The sequence below is a fragment of the Mus musculus genome, chromosome 16 (assembly GCF_000001635.26).
Source record: "Mus musculus strain C57BL/6J chromosome 16, GRCm38.p6 C57BL/6J".
In the NCBI taxonomy this organism is placed as follows: Eukaryota; Metazoa; Chordata; class Mammalia; order Rodentia; family Muridae; genus Mus; species Mus musculus.
Window position 1 is genome coordinate 34371855 of NC_000082.6, and position 23084 is coordinate 34394938.

At 46.3% G+C, this 23084-nt stretch overlaps 1 protein-coding gene across 37 annotated transcripts in view; it reads right to left on the reverse strand.

Moving 5' to 3' along the window:
- The window catches only part of Kalrn (kalirin, RhoGEF kinase), a 604205-nt gene that overhangs the window by 402782 nt on the left and 178339 nt on the right, over positions 1-23084 (reverse strand). For all 37 annotated transcript variants that reach the window (XR_001781845.2, XR_001781844.2, XR_003951799.1 and 34 more), the window contains 2 exons: positions 20181-20255; positions 13431-13545 (listed from right to left, as the gene is read on the reverse strand). Coding sequence is in view for 34 of the 37 variants with exons in the window: in XM_011245955.2 (XP_011244257.1) it covers positions 13431-13545; positions 20181-20255 (190 nt within the window). In the remaining 3 variants the exon portion in view is untranslated. The remainder of the gene's footprint in view (positions 1-13430; positions 13546-20180; positions 20256-23084) is intronic.

The window sequence follows — 23084 nt, forward strand, 5'->3', positions numbered from 1 at the left end:
CATAATTACTAATCACACCTGTGAGTAACAGGCCAAGAGAGAGTTCCCATGTGACTAGTAAGCTGGACACATTTTGGTTTAATATTTCCCCCTGATTCCAGAAATACAACCAGACCATGAGCCTTCCTGAAGGCAAAACCTGGAGCCCCCTAACTCTCCCAAATAGTCTGCAATTGAGCAGAAAGGGCCATATGATCATTTGACAAACCCCTTGGGATTGGTGTATGTAAGCAACTGTCCTGAGAACTCACAGAACGGATAAAGTTCTCCATGGTAGTCAGGGCTGGGCAGTGTGAGGAAGGGCTGGCCCTACTGCAAGTCTACTACACGGAGTTTCTCTTCAGCTGGCCAGTTAGAAAACCTGGATTTCCGGTATCCCAATCTGGAAATCAAGGATGTTCTCTTCCCACAGAGAACCAGGATGGGGTGTGTCACAACACCGGGGTCAGACTTTGGCTCAGGCACCACGCCAAAACCCAGCACACGAATGACGGGTGATGGGAACAGATAAAATTCCAGCTGTGGACAGAACAGTATGAGAGATGTGAGGGAGAAAATGCTCCGGCATGAGGGCCTTGGAGCTCTCCAAGCCAGCCGTGGTCCTCAAGTGACCTAACAGAACTGGGAGTTAGGAGAGAAGGAGGCTCTGGGAGAAGAGAAGAGGCGGGGCCATCAGGACACACACTGGGATTACATCAGTATATTATCCGGAAACATATCTGTCCCTGCTGAGTCACCACACTGACGACAGAGTACTCTGTCTGGGCTCTGGGAGAACGGTCTGTCATCCTTGCTCAGTTTAGGAGCAGCAGCACCTCCTCAGGGAGACAGGCCACTCCTGTGCCTCCAGGCTTCTGCATGCTTCCGCCGGAAAAGGGCTTGACAGGGGACAGGAGATGTCCTGAAGGAGGCTTAGTCTGGTGACTTCAGGCTGGCATGACTCCCTAGTACTGGCTCTGAGGAGTTTAGGAGTGAGGCTCTTTTACCTGGGTGCTCTGCAAACTTAGAGACAAGTAGTAAGAACCCTGCTAACGCTTTCTACTCATAAGGACTCATGTCCTATGGACAATCTGACCTCATGAAAAGACTTGACCTTAGACCTGCTATCTGTGGCAAACTAGGCTTAATGGCCCTTTTCAATTTATGTTCATCCAATACTGGACGGATGAGGGAGAAGTGTGGAACAGATCTTATCTAAGGCAGCTCTGAACATCATGAGACAGTGGGCAAACGGCTCTCAGTAGAGGATAGCAACACACAGAAACGCCCTGGGGAGCGCTGTTTCTCCCATGTTCTTGCCTTCCGAGTGCAAAGAGGAAAAACAGTGTTTAGAAGGAAAGGTTTGAAAAGACAAATGAAGCCTTTCTCTCCAGCTCTGGCTGCTGAGAGTGAATGAAAGCTGTGGGCGCCCTGAGAGGTAGCACGGGACTTCTGCTCTGCTACGAAGGAAGGCAAGCCGGTGGCTGAGCTCTGCTTTTCTCTAGCTGCTCAAAATACGATTTTATAAAAGAAAGGTAGGGATTATTACATATATGCTATGTTCTTTAAGCAGATTTCCCCCCAAATAACATCATTATAAAATGCCTAGTTTCAGCTGGCGATTGTATGTCTAAGCTAGCCATTTCCACATGCAGTATTTTATTTGAATTTACTACATTTATCAGAGGAAACTTGTAGTAAACCTATGTTGTAGTGGACAAACAGTAATTATCTATGGTTACTTAAATTTTAGTATTTAATAAAAGTGTTTAAAGTAGAGCTGGCAAACATGAGACCTGATGCACCAAGGAGAGAACATTACAATTTGGAGCCTCTCGCCTTCCCACCAGCAGAGCTAAGGTAGTCTACCACTTGGTGGCGGCATACCTGAGTTGCCAAAAGTCTTTAAGGAAGGCAGCCTCTGTATAAAACCAGTGTCCAGGAGCATCAGTATCTCGTGGATGCTTGAGAGCATACACTACTCTGAAGGCCAACGAAGGGCAGAGCAAAAAACCTAACCAATGATGATTCTGGGAAGTAATGAATGGGAAATGTGCTGGCAATGTCCCTGAAATGGGGGGAGGGAACAGCACCAAATCTGTTGCCAAGGAAGAAAAGCAACCCCCTTACTGCTGCTCAGCATCTGTATTCAAGGATGCTGCTCCTTGTTTCCATCACACCCACTGAATGAGTCCTGGCTAAATTCAAATCACCCTGATTACCTAGCATGAACGTCAGGAAGGCCTGAATGCACTGGGTCTTATTTCTTCTGACATTGAAGTTTACCTAATCAAGGTTACAGCGGACACACTTCAGCCTCTTAATCAGCCTGCTCGGGAAGAGCTATGGACTCCAGCAGCTTAAATGAGATGTTAAAGACCACACCCGAGCTACCCAGAGTTGAACTCCCAGGATGCCTCACATTCTCCATAGAGGGCAAATGAGGTCTCTAGTTCAGCTGGGCATAGAGAGCTTGGCAGCTTTCGCTGAGCCAAGGCAGGGATTGACAATTCAGCTAGCTGACAAATGAAAACAGAAATGGAGAGAGAGAAGATAAAAAGAAAAACCCAAAGATTCACCAAGGACACAAAAATCTGGCCTTTGCTGTATATCACACCAGCTCTGAACACTACTGTGAGGCCTCTGTTAAGGGGCCATGCTGTAAGTAAGGATGTCCTTTGCCTCGAAGACTCAGAAGCACAAGTCCTGTGATCAACCCCTAGCCTTTACACAGCCAGGATCAGGCCTAGCTGTGTAATGTGTGCTAGGTTTTCTTCACAATGGTGGGGACAATGTTTGGACAGTGTTTCCTGGACAGCGGTGATCAGATGCCCTTAATCTTCATGCCAAAGTAAGGATCAGAAATTGAAGCCAGTCACACTGGGAGTATAATTCAGGAATCTTGAAAGCAATGTGATGATTTGTCTTATTCACTATAAGATTCCCATGACTGCCACAAATCTATACCACCCCTTTCCCCCCCCCAAAAAAAAACCAAACCAACGCAAAACAAAACAACCCACCTAAATCTATAGGCAACTGAGAAAAGGTGGGGCTGAAGAAGTCGCCTTCCCCAGGGAAGAATGCACCAATTGGCTGACCAGTCCCAAATAGCCAGCCTGGGAAACACACACAGGTAGCATTGTGTGGACTGAACAGGTCATACATAGGAATGTGTATGTGTATGTGTGTGATAACAGTTAGAGAAGGCCATGAATTTGAAGTTGAACAGGGAGGGAGGGAGGGAGGGAGGGAGGGAGGACTTTATGGGAGGGTTTGGAGGGAGGGAAGTGGGAAATATTGTAATTATCATCTCAAAAATTAAAAACAGAAAGAAAGCACTGAAGATGCAGATAAAGGCTTATGTGTAACGATGTTTCCAACGGTGTTTTGGATAATTTAGACGTCTACTGTACTAGCTTAGTGTGTTGTCAACTTGACACATGCTAGTTTCACTTGGGAAGAGGAAACTCCATGTGTTCTATAACAGTGACTTGTGGGCATACCCGTGGGGCATTTTCTTGATCAATGACTGATGTGGAAGGGTCTAGCCCACTGTAAGCGGAGCCACTTCTGGGTGTGTGGTCCTGAGTTATACAAGAAAGCTTCGAGCAAGCCAGTGAGCGGGAACCCTGTGCTTGACTCTCTGCCTCCGGGTTTCTGCCTTGACTTCCTGCTCTGATTTTTCTTCCTAATGGGTTGTGATTGGAACTATAAGCTGAAATAAACTCTTTCCTCCCCAAGTTGCTTTTGGTCATGGTGTTTTATCATAGCATTAGAAACCCTAAGACACTTCTGTTGGAGTTAATTTAGTTAGATATGATACATCCCATGATACAACTTTACCGTGTTAAGAAACTGTTTTGTGGTACAAAATGAAGTGAAAATAGAGTAAATGATATGATTCACTATTTTTTTTCAAAGCTCTAAAACACAGGAAGGAAACATAACAATACATTAACTCTTATTATCTGTAGGCGGTAGAGCTATAAGTGCTTTCCAAAAGATTTTTTACTTTTTCATTTTTTTAAATAAAAAATCACTAGATATACCTTTCCAATTTAAAAAGAGGGCCAAACATTAGACATATACACTCATCCCTTCAGCATCTACCACAGGCGTACTCTATCCTGTATCTTTACCACCATGACTTACGTATAGTTCTATCCTTAACTTTGACCAAACAGTTCAAGGGACACCATGATTAGGCAAGATAAAGAACTGCCACTTGCAGCCAGCTGTTTCTGTTTGAGGAGATTGTGTGTGTCACCCAGGTGAACCCTCACACACACTGTGGTTCACAGGAGATGAAGGGTTGGTGAGCACACCCACACTCCTGCAGAAGGCAGCTCTTCTGGGCTAGAAGCCCCCACAGAATCTTCATGTGTGTCCATAACTTTTCTCAAGCCTACTCTGCCTCGGAATTAGCACACGATTTCCTTCTACAAGGTCAGCGGCAGTGTCCTCTCTATGAGGCGCGTGGAAGACACGTGGAGCAGACACAATAACCCCTCCTCTAGGATTCTTTCATGCAGGGCTCAGTCCTTGATTTATCTCCTGAAGGCATTTCCTGGTTCTTGAAATACTCAGGATGGCTCCTGGAAGTAACTCAGGACCAAATGGTTTCTGCCTCTGCTGGCCGGGGTTGTCCTTCTCTGGGGAGCCACAAATGCAGCCTCTGCATTTGAAGTATTCTGCTCTGCTCTCCCCTCCCTCCCCACAACCTGTTTCTTTTTAGGCTTTTCTTAGCCCCTGCCACAGTTGGCCCTACCAGGACTTGGCAGACCTGCCCAGGCCTATGGCAGTGAACTGTCACAGGTGTGAGCCAACCGCAAGCTGTGGATTAACCGACTGCTAATTCCAGAAACATGTGCTGACCTCAGAAGAGGGCAGAAGGCAGAGACACACAGGCAGCTGCATGATCGACCCACCGCAGACCCGATGAAAATGAGCCAGGAGTTCATCCCTAAACTCTCATAGGGCACACCCTACCCACCTGACTTGCATTGGGAGAGAGGTGCCCTCTGCTATGGAGAGTCTTTGTTTAGCTCCTTAAAGATCCTATGGTTTAATTGCTTTTATATTTTCCCTGTATCTCCTGGTACAATCTGGTATTTTCCATAGTTGAGCATAAACAAGCTGAGTTTGTTTGTCTGCAACTAGAACAGGAGGAAGAAACTCTAAGACACCTACACCCTGCAAAACGCCGCCTCCCCCCCCCCCCCCCCCCCACTGTCCCGAACTTCCAGAACTATAAGCCAGCTCTGGCTAGGCCTAGGCATTTCCTGCCTCAGGCCCCTCTCTCCCCAACATCCACAGAGACTCTTCGGGAAAGCAGGTTGGAAGGGCAGTACCCAGAGCCCACCATCAGCACACGTCCTGAGCTCCTTACTCCAACCACCCTTTTCCAGTTCAGTCTCAGCCATCTTTGGGGCTATCTCTGTCCATGCATCTCAGTCCCCTGTACTCTGCCACCACCATGCCCCTTACCCTGGCTTCCTTATCATTTCAATGCATAAGACATAGGCTTTGCTACTTTGGAAATCAATATGTCAGTTTCTTAGAAAATTGGGGATGGATCTAACTCAAGACCCATCCATACAATTCCTGAACATATACCCAAAAGATGCCCCACTATACCACAAGGACACTTGCTCAACTATGTGCATAGCAGCTCTATCTATAACAGCCAGAGGTGAGAACAACCTAGATGTCCCTCAACTGAAGAATAGATTTTTTTTTCAAAGTGGTACATTAACACAATGGACTATTACTCAGTTAAAAAAATAGCATCATAAAATTTGTAGGCAAATGGATGGAACTAGAACAAAATCATCCTGAGTGAGGCAACCAAGACCTAGAAAGACTTATTATATGCACTCTCTCTTAGCTGTGAGGTGAAGGATAATTGTGCTACAGTCCACAGACTCAGAGAGGCTGAGTAGCAAGGGGGATTAAGGGGAACAAAAGGATCTCCCTGGGAAGGGGAAACAGACCAGATCTCCTGGGTGGACTAGGGGTAGGTAGGATGGGAACAGGAAGGATCAGGTGTAGCAGGGCTAGAAAGAGAATACTATGAGAGACAACTGGAATTTGGGGGCGTTTGAGGGTGAGGTGGAAACCCAGTGTAGTGGAAACTCCATGGAATCTATGAGGCTGACCCTAGTGAAGACTCCTAGTAATAGGGGACACAGAGCCTGAACCAGCCATCCCCTGTAACCAGGTAAACCCTCAAGTAGAGGGATTGGGATACCAACACAGCCACAAAGCACATTTCGTCATGCCTACAGAATGTGCCAGAACTGAAGCCTAGTATAATTATCATCAGAGAGGTTGTATAGCCTGGTGTTCTCATAGGATTCCCAACAGTGGGAGCAGGGGTGGGTGTCTCTGACTCTTGCCTGCCTTTGGGACCCTTTTCCTCATCCAGCCTTGATGGGAAATATGTGCTTGTCTTATTGTTTGTTATGCCATATTTGGTCGATGTCCCCAGAAAGCTTTTTTTTTCTGAGAAGAGGTGAAGAGGGGGTGAATCAGGGGGAAAGCAGAGATGGAGGGGAGAAATTGAGGGGAGGGGAAGGAAATGAAACTGCAGTCAGGATGTAGTATATGAGAGAATAATAAACAAAAAAGGGGGCAAAAACATAGGCTTTGGTGCTGGAGACCATCTAGCTTCAAATTTATACTGGCTCTGACTCCACAGGCAAGTCATTTACCCTTCCCTGGCCTCAGTTTGCTCTTAAGTGAAATGGGAATAACATTACCTCCAAGAGCTATGGGAATTAAATCAGTGTTTGTAAAGTCCTAGCAGTGCCTGGAGCAGACCTGGTAAGTATCCAGTAAATGCCAGCCATTATTATTATCCTTCATCTATATTGATACAGCTGTGCATGCCCCAGCCTCCTCCATTCCATCTTCCACTCAGCTGCCAAAGCCAATCTAAAAACTAAACTTTAATTGTCCTTCTTAAGAGTGATTATCAACAAAACTTATTTTTAAAAATATATTATTACATCCTAACTGTAGGTTTCCCTCCCTCCTCTTCTCCCAGGCACCCCACCACACATGCCTCACAGCTTCCCTCTTCCCCCAACCCTCTCCTCCTCCCAGGGATATCAACCAGACATGACATATCAGGTTGCAGTAAGACTAGGCACCTCTACTCTTAATATTAAGTCAGCAAAATGTCTTAACTGGACCTATGGAATTCCTGTCTGTTACCCCCCAAAGTCCTGATGTTTCTATCCTCCCGGGCTTTTGACCTCTGCCTCACTCTCCCCTCGCCCTGAGTCATTTGCTCTGTCTGGGCTGCCCATCACCCCAATATTTGAAGCCAGAGTCTCCTAGAGTTCCAGCCTGTGCTTGGAGTACAGCCTTGTAAAACCCCACCATGATCCCAAGGCAACAACACTGCAGGTGCCCATGCTGCCCCCAAGCCCCCCACCCGCACTGGGCCCAGCTCTGCATCCAGCACCTACAGGTGCTGCTGCTCATGCTGATGTGTCTGCCGGACTCTGCCAGGCCACAGAAGGAGGATCTAGGCCACCCTCTGCACCATGGCAGTACTTGGCAGGCCTTCCTTCCTAGCAATCAATGAATTGAAAAGAATTTCACTTATTCTTTGATATCGATATCAATTATAGCACCTCTTCAAAGTACTGACAAAAGTAATCATGATTGATTTCCCTTGTTTGAGTTAACTATGAGGAACTTCTCAAGAGACACTTTAGTACCCCATTAATCTTCTATTAATAATTTTGTTATGAGCCCCCAGAGTCAAAAGTTTTCATTTTCACTGAACGTTAGAGTGGAAGATTCGTTGGTAGTGTGGTGGTGTGGCCTCCTACTCTAGGTCAGGAGAGGCACGCATGGAAACCTAGCTATGATGGAGTCACTGCCACCTTGCTGAGTCCCAGACCAAGCAAAACAAGACAGTCTATGAGAGAAACATAAAGACGAAGCTCCAGGCAGTGGCTGCTTCTGGGGCAGGCTGAAAGGGGAGACAGCTGCAGGAAGCAGGATTGGAGGTCACACTCAGCCTCTAAAGTTGGGGGCTAGTATGAACTGCTTATCTTACTACCATGCTTTGAAACTCTCATGTTCTTTATATCTCTTACTTTTAGATAGCATATATTGCTGTATGCTTGTAAGTATAACTGTCTGATTATTACTACTAATACCTCCTTTGGGGGAGAGAGCAATGGTTATTGAGTGACTAAAAGATTCCTTCCCGACACCTTTATAAATTAAATATTAGAAAACTAGAGTAAGATGTGGAAATAGCATGCCTCTGTCTCACCCTACGCTGAATATCTTCTGTCAGCTCCCCTAACAGCCCACCCCACACTATTCAGGGTCTTAGAAGGCTGCATATCAAGGACATCAGTGGGCTTCCTTACCACCTACCTTTTGGGAGAACTCGGCCAATAGCAAGCAGGAAAGAAGAGTAAGGTCATGATATCAAGTCCCTATCCCCTTCCCATCAGGGAGGCACTGGTGACATCTCTCCCACCAAACCTATGGCTCATCTCTGGAGCCTCTCTGATTCTCTCAAGCCCTGCCTAGAAAGACTCATTGCCCTTGCTGCTGCCTCAAAGCTTGTGGTTTCCCCAAACATCCTCACACCTTTCTAAGCTGCCCTGTCTTGACAGTAAGTGGTAGAGAGGCCTGAAGCTGTGTTTATGAGACCTCTCCACCCTCTTCTGCAAAGGTTTCCATGACTCTAAGGAAAGTGATAACTATCCACGGCAATTACTATTGGAGTTTTATGTTCCTTAGCCACGTAATAGAAAACTATTTGTGCTTCAGGACTGATGTTACAAAAGGACACTTAACTGAGAAATGTGTGTGAAATGTAAAACTTCAATAGAAACAACAAACCTCCCACACAGGCAACAAAATAAGTCTAAAGTGCCCTTTAAAATGTAAGTTTTAGGCAAATGTAAGCATAAATAGTGATCTGCTGATCTTACTGGCCCTGTTTCCTGGCCCTTCCATCACTTTGATTTCTCCCAGTACCTTCCTTTAAGTGATAGTCCCAGAGCAAAGGACTGACACATACAGCTCCCTCACAGGTTCCAACAACGAAGGGCTTTATGTGGTGACACTTCAGATAGATCCAGCTTTCCTGCGTTAAAAACAGCAGGAGGAAGCCGGTGAGCCCTCCTCCTCTTCCTCTAGCTGTCTTTCTGGTCCTTTCTGCTTATTTTCATTTTTTTTCAACGATGCAGCACAAAGACAGTTCTGGCTTTAAGCCCAATTTATCTTTGGCTGGAGTCAGTAGAAGAGGTGCAAATATTATCAAACAATAAGCTACAAATAAAGGCACCTTGGTTTGACTGGCATTAAAGAATAACCCATCCTAATTTCTTGTCATCTCTCCTGGCTGATGTGACACTTGTGTTCCTTGATGGAACACTCAGCATCTTGGCAGAATTGCTAATAGCAGAGTTGATAGAGGGTTCAGCACTTGGTACCTTAAGAGCAGCAAACAGATGAATGTAACAAAGCTGAATGGCAGGGATGACAAAAAGGAGCAAGCTCCTGTGACAAGAAACAACCCTCACTCACTATCTCAAGCATATGCTCAGCTCCCAGCAGTCCGAGCTGGGGACAGTGCCGGGACATCTGCTTACTCCCAGTGTGCATTTTCATCCCTATCTCTCAATTTTGAGGGATGTTCACTAGCTGATCATATCTGGGTTTTTCCTTTCCACTCCTTGTGCATGCACAAAACTACAAGCAGATAGCAGACCAGGAGGACAATAAAGGTTAGATAAGTGCATACGGCTGATGGCGAGAAAGACACCGTGACAGCATGCAACCATTCCCATCCTGGCTCATGGTAGACACTCAGTGAGTGGCTGGATAGAAAAACTTTGAAGGTGTTTTTTGCAACTTATGATTTCTCAGAACAAGGTGCCTCGAAGAGATTTGGGGTGTGGATGTTCAAACCCAACAGAAGCAAGATGAGAAAAGGCCTCAGCTCAAGTTAAGAAGGACCCTGCAAGAGTGACAGAAAACTGGTGTAAACTACTATACCCTTGCATGTTCTCTGGCCCCAGAGAATACACCAAAAGTCTCACCAAGAGTCTTAGCAGAAAATAGTTCTCTTAGCAAAGTAGTTCTCTTGGGAGTGAAGGTATAGACAAGATGCCAGACAATGAATTCTTTAGGGATCCAGAGAAGGATATGTCTGCTGGTTTGAGGGCCTGAATTTTATGGGGTATATGTTTTCCAACGTCAAAGCAACCTAGAACCGAGGACAGGAAAGAGACTTAGAAACACAATCCTCTGTCTGACTTAATGGAGCAATTCCTTCTACAGCATTCTTAATGGAGAACTGTCCAGTGTCCAGTGGCCTGAGCAGAGACAGCGTGCTGCTGTTGGACAGCTCTCAGGTGGGCAGGCTCAGGTGAAGACACGTGAGTGAGTCCTGATCACTACCTTGCACTAGGGATGCATGAGAGAGAGAGAGTAAGCTACCCAGATCCCGCCCCTTTATGGCAGTACCTCCGACCTCTGACATCAGGGATTGTTTCTCTTGTCTCCCATTGGTGGATGCAGCCACTTTGACTGCTCCCTGCCTGGTGTGTGAGACTGTGGTTTGTGGTGCTGCAGAGTTGAACGCAGTGGTCTGGACAGCACATCCCTGCCCAGCAGATGCATACTATTCATTTCTAATCGTCATGACTGCTGTCAATCATCTTTTCTAATCAGGCTGGTCCCTTAGAATTCAAGATCCTTCTGTCTCTCAGCTGTCCTTCCTGTTTTGTCTTCTGCTAGCTGGTTCAGGCCTGTGCTTGAGCACAGTCACATCTGTACTGTCCTTTAATGTGGCCGGTTTGGATTATATAGAGAAATATCCAAGTGTCTCCTCCTTCCCTCAATATTTCTCTTCTTGCTCACCATGAATCCTCAATCTGCCTGGCATACAGAGGAACCAAATTTTGATAAATAATAAATAAAGGTACAAATAAATGAATATCAAATGTCATCTAACTACAGACTTGAGCACACCAGCCTGGAATAAACACTGCATCTCCAAACTGAAATCTATTTTTTCAATATCTCAGGGCATGACCCAGGATCAATCATTTCTTATCATTAGAATCATCCACCTAATCTAGCTTCATTTCACTCCCAAAGCCAGACCGGGCTGAGGAACAGCACACTAAAGTTCTGGGTTCTCCTACCACACTTCACTGCCTGTAGTAGACAATTCTACTACAGACTCTGATCCCATGACTGATGGCGTGTGAGCGCCCATCCAGCACAATTAGGAAATGATTGGTAGGCATGACTAGGTGGCAGAGTGCAGCTGGTGCTCACAATCCCAGTGATTATGGGTCCCCATGGAGGGAGGCAAGGGATCACAGACAATTCTCGCTACTGAAGACAACAACAGCCTTCCTGCCTCCCACCCATGGGAAGCTGTGAAGAGCCTGTGTGTACTGGGGCGATGTGTGTGTGTGTGTGTGTGTGTGTGTGTGTGTGTGCTCATGTAACACAAGCTGCCATGCTGGGAAGCAGAGAGCAGCATGTTGTGTGCCCCTCACAGACAATGCTATCATCTCCCTTTGTTCTCATGGCCTTCCTCTCAGCCCCTCTTTGTCCCGTCCCCCCCCCCCCCCCAGCAGAAATCTTTTCCTTTCTTAATTGCTTGGAAGCAATTTCGTCCAATCCATTTTGTCCCAGTCTTTGCTTAAAAAGTCAGAATGAAGGAAAGTTTGTTCTTCTAACTCTTGTGCTTTTATTCTAAAGAGAGAATGAGCCTGTCCCAGGTGCCATGAACACTGAAGGAAGAAAAATGCGTCCTTCACGTCTCCTGGGATTCTAATTTCTTCTGGCTTTAAAAGAAATGAGAGTCTATCATGACATGAATTCCCATGAAAACCCCTCAGGTAGATTGCTTCTGGGAGTGTCTTGTTTCACACCTACTGGCACACTTGGGGAAAGCACTTTTTGAAGTTGCTTAGCCCCAGCAAGGCTAAAGTACCAAACCATGTAGCACTATCGGGGGTTATTCGGACCATCCTCTTGCTCTGAGTCAGATGGGAAGGTTTCTTCTGTAAAGATCTCCAGACTCTCTGTTCACCCCCTCACCCCCATGCCGTCATACTTTAAACGTTCCTCGGGTATAATCCAAACTTATTTTCCTGGAGCTTATGACCCCAGTGGATATCATCAAGGAAAAAAGAGCCTTCTCCACATCTGCCTGTTTACAGCCTTCTGTGGGAGCTCTCGGGGCTGACCATTCCATTCAATGCGTGTTTCAGCCTGTGCTGCTGCTCCTCAAACTCCTTTCAGCACCTGCCCATCAGCATCCACTAATCCCTTCCCCCTTCCTGCCCTGGAGCTCTCTGGAAGCCACCACTTGCTCGACTCACTTGACACCTGCCCTGAGAAAGTAATCAGCATATTCAAAAATATCCCAGGTCTCCTCGCAAAGACAGAGCAGAATTTATAGCTCATCTGCCTAATTTACTAATTATCCCATAAAATGAAAGTTCTGAAAGCCCGAGGCACTTTGTCTTATCTTCCACAGCCAACTTGCCCAAGGCACCCACGGTGCTAGGAGACCAAGAGCTCCGAGTGAGTACCGATGCCACAGTCGGGAGGGTCACGGCCCAGGTGAGCTCTGTAGCATCCTGGAGAGCCGCTTACATCCGGTGTCAGCCCAATCCCTAATTACATATCTAAAATGCCATACACATTTGCTGAGACTGTTCTTCAGGGCTCTTCTGGCTCTTGCATCCTAACTAGTCAAAAGTTCTTCCTTTCCTTTTCAACGACGTAAACCATGTCTACGGCACACCCTCTACCAGCTACCTCTAGTGTGTTTCCCAACCTTCCTTTCATTATCATCACCCTTTGACCTGGAAGAGCCATTTAATCTCATTTAATCAGCAAAGCCTAATATCGTGCATGTATCGCATGTCTGTCTTATGTCTGTGTGTGTTACTAATATATACAAAGTGAGACTCACTTGCTGCCCCTGGTAACCAATCTTTAGCAATATTACCCTGCTTGTAATGGGACTGACATTGATCCATGCGTTACTTCCAGATTAGGTTATTTGTCCCCAGATCCAAGGGCCACTCATATAGCCAGAGACTCTGAAAGTAGCCATCATGTAAGCCAAAATGGGATAGCCAGAAGTTTTTATGAAAGTAAACAGCAGCTTCTCCATTTTTCCAGGCCAAGCCAAGCCATCTCCTGCTACAGGCTCTACCCCAGTCCTAGCAGTCAGGGTACCTCTACCCACCTCTACCCACAGTTACCACTTCCAGGTGACTCCCAGCAAGAACATCGGGGATGTAGTCAACAATGGCTGGTGATGTTTCAGGAACAATCAGAACCCAATCCAAGGGCCTCTGGCAGGCTCAGTGGCTGTCTCAGCTCACTGGCATCAGCTCCCTCTCCCGGCAGACAGCTCCCTTTCACCTTACCTTGGCACGCTGGCCAAATACGTCACAAGTTTCCGTAGGTCTTCCTGTCTTATTCTGTCATGATTGCTTCGGGCAGGGAAGGTCAGGATGGGTCCACCTCGCTTGTCACGCCCCCCTGGAGGGAATGAGAGTAGGTAGTTTAAGAAAAGCATTGGGAAGGTCAACTACAGATGAAAAAGAGTGTTACTTAGTGTCAAAAGAAGAGACAGCAAGTGCTTGAGAAACTGGCCACTGCTTTTCAGCTGGTGGGAGCTACATGCAGGTAAGGTGTATGACTTTGGGCAAGTCTCTTTAGAGTTCTGCTGCCTTGTCTAGAGACTCTAAAATGTGATAGTAGGCACACTGCAGAGTTATTGCAAAGACTTCCCAAATAGCAGAGGGCACACTGAAAAGAAGTGCCCTCGGCACATGTGAGATGATAAGAAGATGGTTGTAGCTGTTCTTGTTGAGAAAACAAGTTGGGCAAAAGTGCTTTGCCTTGGAAATTTAACCTCCAGTCACTTCTCTGTGGACTCCAGGGGTGTGCCATTATTCTCCAGGAGCTGATGACACGAGAGGCCTCAGAACATCCCTCAAGACGGCATTGCCAGACTCGGTAAGATAACACTGAGGGTTCTCCACAAAGCCCAGAGGCCAGCTCTACCCACTGGCTGCCTGAGGTGCCATGCATCCCATCCAATGAAGAAGCACATGAGTCTCATTAAAAGCATGTACACTTAGGGTCTTACTAAAAACTACTACTAAAAACTACATGGAAAAAAATAGCTGGGAGGAGCAAACCAGAATGGTGACCACTGTTTTTACTAGGACAGGATTCAAGGTGGCTATGGTTATGTCCTCTGTTTTCCCCACATTCTCTCTGCTCTTATTGTATAATGTTAAAATTCATTCATTAACAGACACTAAAATTGCAAAGCAGACCAATTTTCTCAGGGTGTTGGATGGGGTTGAAGCTGAAGGGTTGTGACTATGTAGCACACTGTAGCACACTGACTCTCTACCAAACAAAGGCCACCCACCCATCTCTGTATCATGATAACAGTGCTCACCGGCATCTCAAGAAGTCACTGACATATCCACAGTGAACACTGAAAGGGGATTTAATGGGAGAAAGATAGGGATGCACAGCCATAGTACCATAGCAACCTAGGGATGCACGGCCATAGTACCATAGCAACCTAGGGATGCACGGCCATAGTACCATAGCAACCTAGGGATGCACGGCCATAGTACCATAGCAACCTAGGGATGCATGGCCAGAGTACCATAGCAACCTAGGGATGCATGGCCATAGTACCATAGCAACCTAGGGATGCATGGCCATAGTACCATAGCAACCTAGGGATGCATGGCCAGAGTACCATAGCAACCTAGGGATGCACGGCCATAGTACCATAGTAACCTAGGGATGCACGGCCATAGTACCATAGCAACCTAGGGATGCATGGCCAGAGTACCATAGCAACCTAGGGATGCATGGCCAGAGTACCATAGCAACCCTAGAAAGAAGCTCACTATCTCCACATGACTGAGCAGCCCAGGCCCTGCCCACGTGTGAGCTCAAGTGGAATGCTTCCTTCTGATCACAGAGCACACAGGTGTTTTGTGTGTGTGTGTGTGGGGGGCTTGGTAAACAGTGACTCCAGACTACCACAAAGGAAAAGGAGGCTGCAGAGGAAGGACACCAGGTAGGTGACTCCATGAACAAAGTGCCTACTGCACACGGGTGAGGATGTAAGTTTAGATTCCCCAGCACCCACATAAAATACGGACATGAAGGTGTGCATCTATGACCCCTGTATTTGGGAGACAGAGAAAGGGAGAGCCTCAGAGCATGATGGCCAGCTCATGTAGCCAATCAGTGAGCTAGTTGAGATAAAAGCCCATGGTTCAAAAGATGAGGTAGAAACACTCAGTGTTGACCTCTGGCCTCTGTACATGCATTCCTAAGCACCAAGACATACATGCATGTACTTTCACATGCATGAATTCACACACACACACACACACACACACACACTCACACATACACACATCCCACTACCACCACCACTGGTGGGGGAGGCTGCTGGCAAGAGAGGATTAAGCAAAATCAAGCCACTGAGCATGGTTAGCATCCAGTTCTCTCTCCACCCCAGCAAAGTGGATTTGTGCAGATACAGAGTTGAGCCCCAGGCTTCCCAACTCCAGACTTTTCATATTCTCAGTCCTAGCTCTCTGCACTGACATCCGCCTTCATCTCATCTTCCTTGGAAGAGAGAGGTCCTTATCTTCCAACTGTGATCTACATGCAACATGAAGAAAGGAAACAGAGGGGTTAAACAGACAGGTTCTCAGAAGCTAGAAGGCTCTGAGACATCCTTCTCTGCTAGCCTTGATCTGAGCGCCCTAAGCACTTTCATTCTTGGAGGTAGGTGTGTGTGTGTGCACATGCACACATGCGCATGCACATGCCTGTCTGTCTGTCTGTCTGTCTGTCTGTGTGTCTGTCACAACTGCTAACTTTCTCCATGACCTTCCACAGATACCATATAAGTAGGGCTATGGGACCGTGGGAGCAGAGACTTTAAAGGGCAGAGGGTGAGCAGTGGCATGGAGGGTTGGTTGGTAAGAGTTACAGAATCGCACCCAGCTGGAGGTAAGGTTCTGAGAAGGTAGGGAGCCTCCAAAGGTCAGAAATGGCCTCTTTTCATCTCCAAAGGTGTCTCTTTTGTGTGAATCAAGAGGTCAGAAAAGGGGGCAGGATCAAACTTGTCCTCTTCAGAATAGAAAAAAAAAAAAGCAAGAATAATGAGGAAGAGGAAGTATAGAGGAAGAGCAGCATTATGCTGGAAAGCTGGGGGCAATGGATGGAACAAGGCCTCACAGTGGGTACAAAATGAAGGACCTAGCACTCAGGTGATAGAGCGTGCCAGTCCCTCTAAGGCAGGCTGCAGAACGCAGGAGGGAGAAGAAAATAAATTCATGAAGAAGGACAGATAAGCCTGCCTCAGAGCAAAAGAAGAGACCAACACAACCTTTCAAGATCAAGGTAGACTTTAGCTAATGAGGACAAGGCCATAGAACCATGGCCAGTAGAAAGCATCCCATAGGAATGGAGACGACAGAGCTTTAAAGATAGATGCTGAGAGACAGCCTCTGCTCTGGGCCCCATTCTGTGATGGCAGAATAGAACTGTCGAAGGCTGTGCGTGAGGAGGAGCTGGTGAGGGTGAGAATTGCTCTACTGCATCAGGTGATCCCAGGGAAGACGGATCCCCTGCCATCTATCCTCTGTCAACCAATAGGAGTGAACAGAAAGGGCCAAGGGCAGGAGAACAAGACTACAGATGATACAGCAGAGGTCGAAATCATGGCTAATCACAGTAGAAACAGGAATAGACTCTGGTGTCCAGGCTGAGCATCCATTAAGGTGGACCACTGATAACCAAGATGGATACTGACATTAGAAGATCAGCAGAGATGAAGCATGAAGCTCCAAGGCTAAAGTTGCTGTGCACAGGAGAGAGGAAACACAGACACATTTAGAGCATCACAGATGCATGATCTTTAATAAAACCATTGACTTGTGCAACAAGTTCTTGCCCTTTGCCTACCTGTGAAGGCTTTGGTAGAAGGAGCTGTAGAATAAGGAGGATGCAGAGAATGGGAGGGGGCTGCGTATTTTAGAAATGTCAGTGGCTCTCCTTCTGTGCAGACAGGAAAGCAGAGCTGGGGAAGGAGGAAGGCCCAGAGTGAGAGACGTTGATGTTTCATTGACTGAAGTAGGGAGGACTCACACTCTCAGGAGGCAGCAGGCTCCAGTTAGGATAGCAGATGGAAGGAGCGTGGGAGGGAGACACATCTCAGGAAGCGTACCAAAAGTCGGATCCACATACAATAGCTCTGCACCACGATTTTAATGGATTCACACAAGGTTTTTCCAAAGGGAATGAGGTGATTTTGTAGTTGGAAATGCCATGTTAGACTAGATAAAGTTGGTTATTGTAGGATTTTACAGAGCCTTAAAATGTTAATGTGCTTTGATGGATGGTCCAAGTCGAGGGTGGGAGGGAGGATTTTAATATCCAGCAATCCCCAAACTTCTTTCCTCATTTGCAAAGATCATCTTATGGAATATACTTTGAAACCCTGAGGCCCAGAGTACAAAAGGTTGTCCCTGGTAGCATGGAGCATCTCCAGAAGGTGGCCAAAGGCAGGGTGTAAGCAAGTGACAATCCTAGGGATGCGGTAGGTCCCTCACAGGAGGGCTGGGCAGAAAGAAGGGATGGAGGTGCTGTGAGTGGGAGGCCAGAACCCCACAGCTGTGAGCCATGGAGCAGGATGGGTCAGCTAGGACAACAGAGACACACCAAGGGACAGAAAAAGCCACTGTCACACACACCCACATGCCTGCATACACAAGTGGTTGGGCTGTCCTGGAGTAGTCCAGATGTCCGTTGTCATGGTAACATGCTTTGTTTTACCTGGTCAAAGCTGAGATGCTGGCAGAGGAGGGCAGGCACAGCAAATGGTCCATTTCTCTACCTACTGTGCTCCTGGCTTTGCTCTCAGAAGGAAATGTGACTGCATTATTTAACTTAGGATTTCTCTGCTTGGTTCTATTTTTGTGTTATGTTTCCTGACTCAGCGTGTATAGAATATGGGAAATCAGCTTTTGTTTTCCTTATTAGGTGCAGTCAGTCATTATCTTCCAACCACCTCCAGTGCCCTTCTCAGGCACAGAGGGCAATGTTCCCTAAGCTCAGAAGCTCCTGACCGGGCAAGCATAGATGAGTCAGGCTTGGCTCATTCAGGAACACAGCAGCGAGTGGCTCAGTGCCAGTCCCTACCTGCTTCATCCCTGACTGCCTTCCTGTCAAACTACTCCATGAGTTCAATAAGGACAACTCCCCCTCTTAGTGGGCTTTCCCAGGCGTGGTTGGCCCCATTCACATCCAACTGGCCTACACAGGAAAACCAAGCCACCAACAGTGACACAAGTGTCCCCATGTCGGAACATACAATGTCTGTCTTCGTAGTTCCTGAATGGATGCTAAACAAGATGGTGTCAGAGGAGAGGCTAGGTCTGAAAGAGCCTCTGGAGGAGGGGAAGCAGGAGAGGAGAAGAGAGGCTCAAGCTGGCAGGGATGGGAAAGCCTGAGAAAAAAAACATCTGGCATGAGATAACAGGGGCATCAGCAGGACACCCAAGTGATAACAAGGACGCCGTCTTAACAAAGGGCCATAAAACAGAAGCAAGTGGGTTGTAAACCTGTACTAGGAATCGAGACTGTGGGGTCCAAGGCAAACTGATGCACAGAGACCACCAGGGCTTCCACACAGGGTCTTGCCACAATTCAGTAGGCACTCCAAATCCTAGTTTACTTTGTCACATACATGCCTCTATGCTGGAATCACACCAGAGGATCCTCTCAAAGGCTGTTCTACTAGGCCTCTACACCTTTAATGACAAGGGCTCACTACTTAGCACAAATAGGCCAAAGCAGCTTTTGGATCTCAGTTGTCTTAACAGAAACAACTGTGAGAAAATACCAGTCCACCCACTGCCACAGAATGCACACAGTGTCCAACAAAGGCTCCTGTGCACCTAGCACATGCCTGCCTCCCCCACTGCTACAGATCACATACAGCATCTTACAAGGGCTCCTGTGCACCTAGCACATGCCTGCCTCCCCCACTGCTACAGATCACATACAGCATCTTACAAGGGCTCCTGTGTACCTAGCACATGCCTGCCTCCCCACCCATACCACACTGACTTGCTGGCCTCCCTTCTCAGGTAAGGTAGAGACAGCTATGGTTTCCCTTCCCACAGAGGACCTCCCCTCCTTTCCTTTTCTTCTGCTGCACATCAGCAGAGCCAGCAGTGCCTATGGAGTGAGTTACTATACTATGGAAGCAAGCTCCCTCATGGCCCGTGGCTCCAAGGACCATCATTCAGACAAAAAAAAAAAAAAAAAAAAAAAAAAAAAAAAAAAAAAAACAAAAAAACAAAAAAAAACGCTACCCAGAGACAAAGACTCTATCAACAAGGTGTATGCCAGGGTTATTCTCTATACAGCTCCCACTGTCAGCACCCAGCCCGGGCTCAGGATCTGCCAAGTTCTGACCAAGAAGGAATCCAATTCAGCCACCAAATTTGTAATATCATGGGAAAAATACATTCTACCTAGTAGAACATACATGGCTAGGTCCAAGTAGACTGTTAACAAGAAACAGTAGTTGGCCTAATACCCAAATTAGATGTTTTGCTAAGAAAAGAAATGAGAAACCAAAAACAAACAAACCAAAAATAAAAAAGCCAACAACCATAACAAACCAAACAACAACAACAACAAACCCCTCCTGTTTGTGACCCACTAAGAAACAACATGAAGCCCTAGGGAACCCCTGGGGTGGATACGCTCTTCCTACCGGAACCTCTCACGGAGAGAGCCCCACCAGCCCTGGCCGAGAGAGCAAATCAGGCTGCAGTGTTGTCAGGTGTGTGGTGGACCTGCCTGTTGTTGCAAGTGTCCTCCAGACTCTCCAGGTGATGTCAGGGCCCCCTTCCCTCTGCCTGTCACTGGAGGGAGGAAGCAGCCATGAAAGCCTAACTGCTAATGTGTCTCCTCTTATAGGACAGTGAGTGATCGTGCGCGCGCGCGCGCGCGCACACACACACACACACACACACACACACACACACACACACACACACACACACACACACATCTTCTTAAGGTCTACTACAAAGAAGCATACTCACCAGACACAAAGGCCACTTTCTCCTTTAGGATAGGAAGGACATCAGAAGCTTTCAAACCATCATTCCGAAAAGATCCTGTGGGACAACAAAATAGAAAGAGAGTAAAGATGTCAGCTAGGCTACAAGGTCCCACCCTCAGCCTCCAAGACCCATCAACTTGGCTTGTGCAGGTCTGCAGCCCAGCCCAACACAGGGAGAGTCCCCATTGTGATGGGGTTAAAGCCTTCTTCTCTTCTCTTGGTCCTTTTCAAGAGAGGAAAGTTCAAGTCACTTCCACTGAGTACAAAACCCAGTGTCTCAATGACATCACAGGCAGTCCTGTGGTTGAGGAGCAACTTGCAAATGGCAAGATGTTTAAAGCACATTTATACCTGGAGTGCCTAGCAGAGTGTCACACAGAGATAGCATGGAGTATGTACTGGTGAGTTAGTTCAGATATTAAAGTAGTTTACAGAACCCTGAATGACATCTTCTTAAACGGTTAGATTTCATTTTACAAATGGGAAAATAACCAAAAATCTGTTAGCCAGAAGCTAAGTTGATGATGATAACCCATACATGCCTGCACTCTAACGTTACCACCAGTCCTCAATCTTCTAAGAAAGTGCACTTTCTCTGTCTGGTTGTTAAGTCTTGCTTCCCGGTTGTAAAGTACTTTCTTGGGTCTAGCCAAATTCCTATTAGAGGGGTGGAGGCAGACACCAGAGCTCCCCAGAACTGGCAAAGAAAGATTCATCTAGAGAAACTCTAGTCCCAGAAGCAAAGGCCAACCCAGCCTAGTATGAGGAACATGGGAAGGGAAGACCAGCTTCCAAGCATACAAAGCTTCAGGCTAGACCACTGTAACCCTGGCAGTTTTCTCCAGTGCATTACAGAACTCTGAAAGGGAACCACCCACACTCATACCCTTGGAGCTGTAATTGGGGTCTCTGTTGTGTATTACCATTAAGACATCACAAAGTGGATCTCATAAAGCAAGCAGTGCTATCAGCTCAGTACAATAGGGCCAAGAACCATGGATATACCCACATGCTGTGAGGCCAAGTCTGAAATCTACAAAGAAGAGTTGCATGTTGGTTAGGCTAGTCTCTATCTCTCAGTCTCTCAACATCATATGAATTTTACCAACAGTCCAGGAATTAGCTCACTGGCCCAGGAAAAGGGAAATTTCATGCCCTGTGCACATCTAACCAAGGAAGAGAAAGAGACGTGTTACCAAATACCAGGACCCAAGGTCAGCGATCATAATCCAACCCCAATCAAATTTCCAGTGTCTGACTATTTCATTTCTTTCTTCTCTTTTATGTTCCCCTGATGTAGTGAAGCTTTTATTCAGCAATTATGTCTCTTCAGAAGCTGACACACAGTGCATGATGTGGAGTAGTAGCTACAGGCTCACTCCGCTGCAGTGAGGAAGAAACAAAGACAAGGAAGAATTCTGACTTCAAAGACACCACCTTGTTTTCTAGCTCTGTCTTTAGTTCCTTCAGATAGGCACGCTCAAACCCCATCTCCCACACCAAAGACTACATCTCACAAAAGAGACTAATTAGCAACAATTATTACAAAATTCACAAGTAGTTCCTATTACTTGCTTTGCTTTGCTTTGCTTTGTTTTCTTCCACACAAGGAACCATTTTTAGCTTCACAGCCATCTTTAACTCTTGAACTGTTTGTGGAAAATGACATTAAAGTATCAAAACAGCTTGTTTTTTTTTTTTTTTTTACAAGTGAAATACACTGTTCTTAGTTTTTAAATACTCTGCTTGCATCAGTATGAACACTTAATCTCTATAGAAAAACTAATATAAAAAATAAATTCTATCCGACTTTTCCCAGATTATTTACAAGTTCAAAGTAAGCCAGGCCTGGTGACCCATAAACCCAGCTATTCAAGAAGTCAAAGCAGAAGGGTTGCAAGTTCAAAGCCAGCCTTGGCAACATAGTAAAGGGATTGAGTATGCTATGTCCAACCCATTTTTATCTGCAGAGAGGGAGGCCCTAGTCTCATCTTTCCTTAGCTCTTCCTTCTCAGGACCCATAGGATGGCTTCCAAGTCCTCCATGTAGCTAGTAATCATGGGCTCTAGTAAATGTCAGTCTTGAGCTGCCCTCTTTCTAAGGTTCTCAGACTTTCTCCTTGGTCCGAGGCCTCCCAGTCGAACTGATGACTGCTGGGCTGTATGGCTGACTGTGTGCCCACCACAAGAACTCCCAAAGTACCAATATTTACTAAATCCATTCCTAGGAAGTAATCATTCCCAACAGTAGCAACAAGATTTTTCACATTATAAAAGCATTTGCTTGGGGGTCTTTCAGAATAAAAGTTCCCTTCATGGTTTAAATTAGTTTTTCATTTGCCAAAAAATTGAATTACAAATAACTTTTCAACAATACATGTATTATGTAAAGCCAAGTAGAGCTAAACTAATTAGCCTAGGGGCTCAGAAATTGGTGACCTTGCATATAAAACTTATTTGCACTGGCTGAGGAGCCTATGGATCAATCCCTCCAGGGACCTTGTGAAACCAGCTGTTAGAATATATAATAAAGGATAAGGGAAGTTCATTGACTGCTAACTCAAACAGAACCAATGAAATTGGAACATGTTTTCACTACCAGGTACACATCCTGGTAGACTCCTGGTCAATAAATATTTGATGATAGAATAAATGACTAAGTGGAAGTTAGCCCTTCCTAAAATGAGCTACACGAGGCAGGTGGCATTACCTGTCATATAAGCACTAGTGGTCCTGATAGATGACCTCCAAGGTGTCTCTAAGCTCTGATGCCCTGAGCCTAAATTCATTCTCCATACGTATCAACACAATCTTATACTTCACAATCCTCTCACTATTAGATCAACGTGTTTTGAAAGGATGCATTGAAAGCAAATTCTTCATTC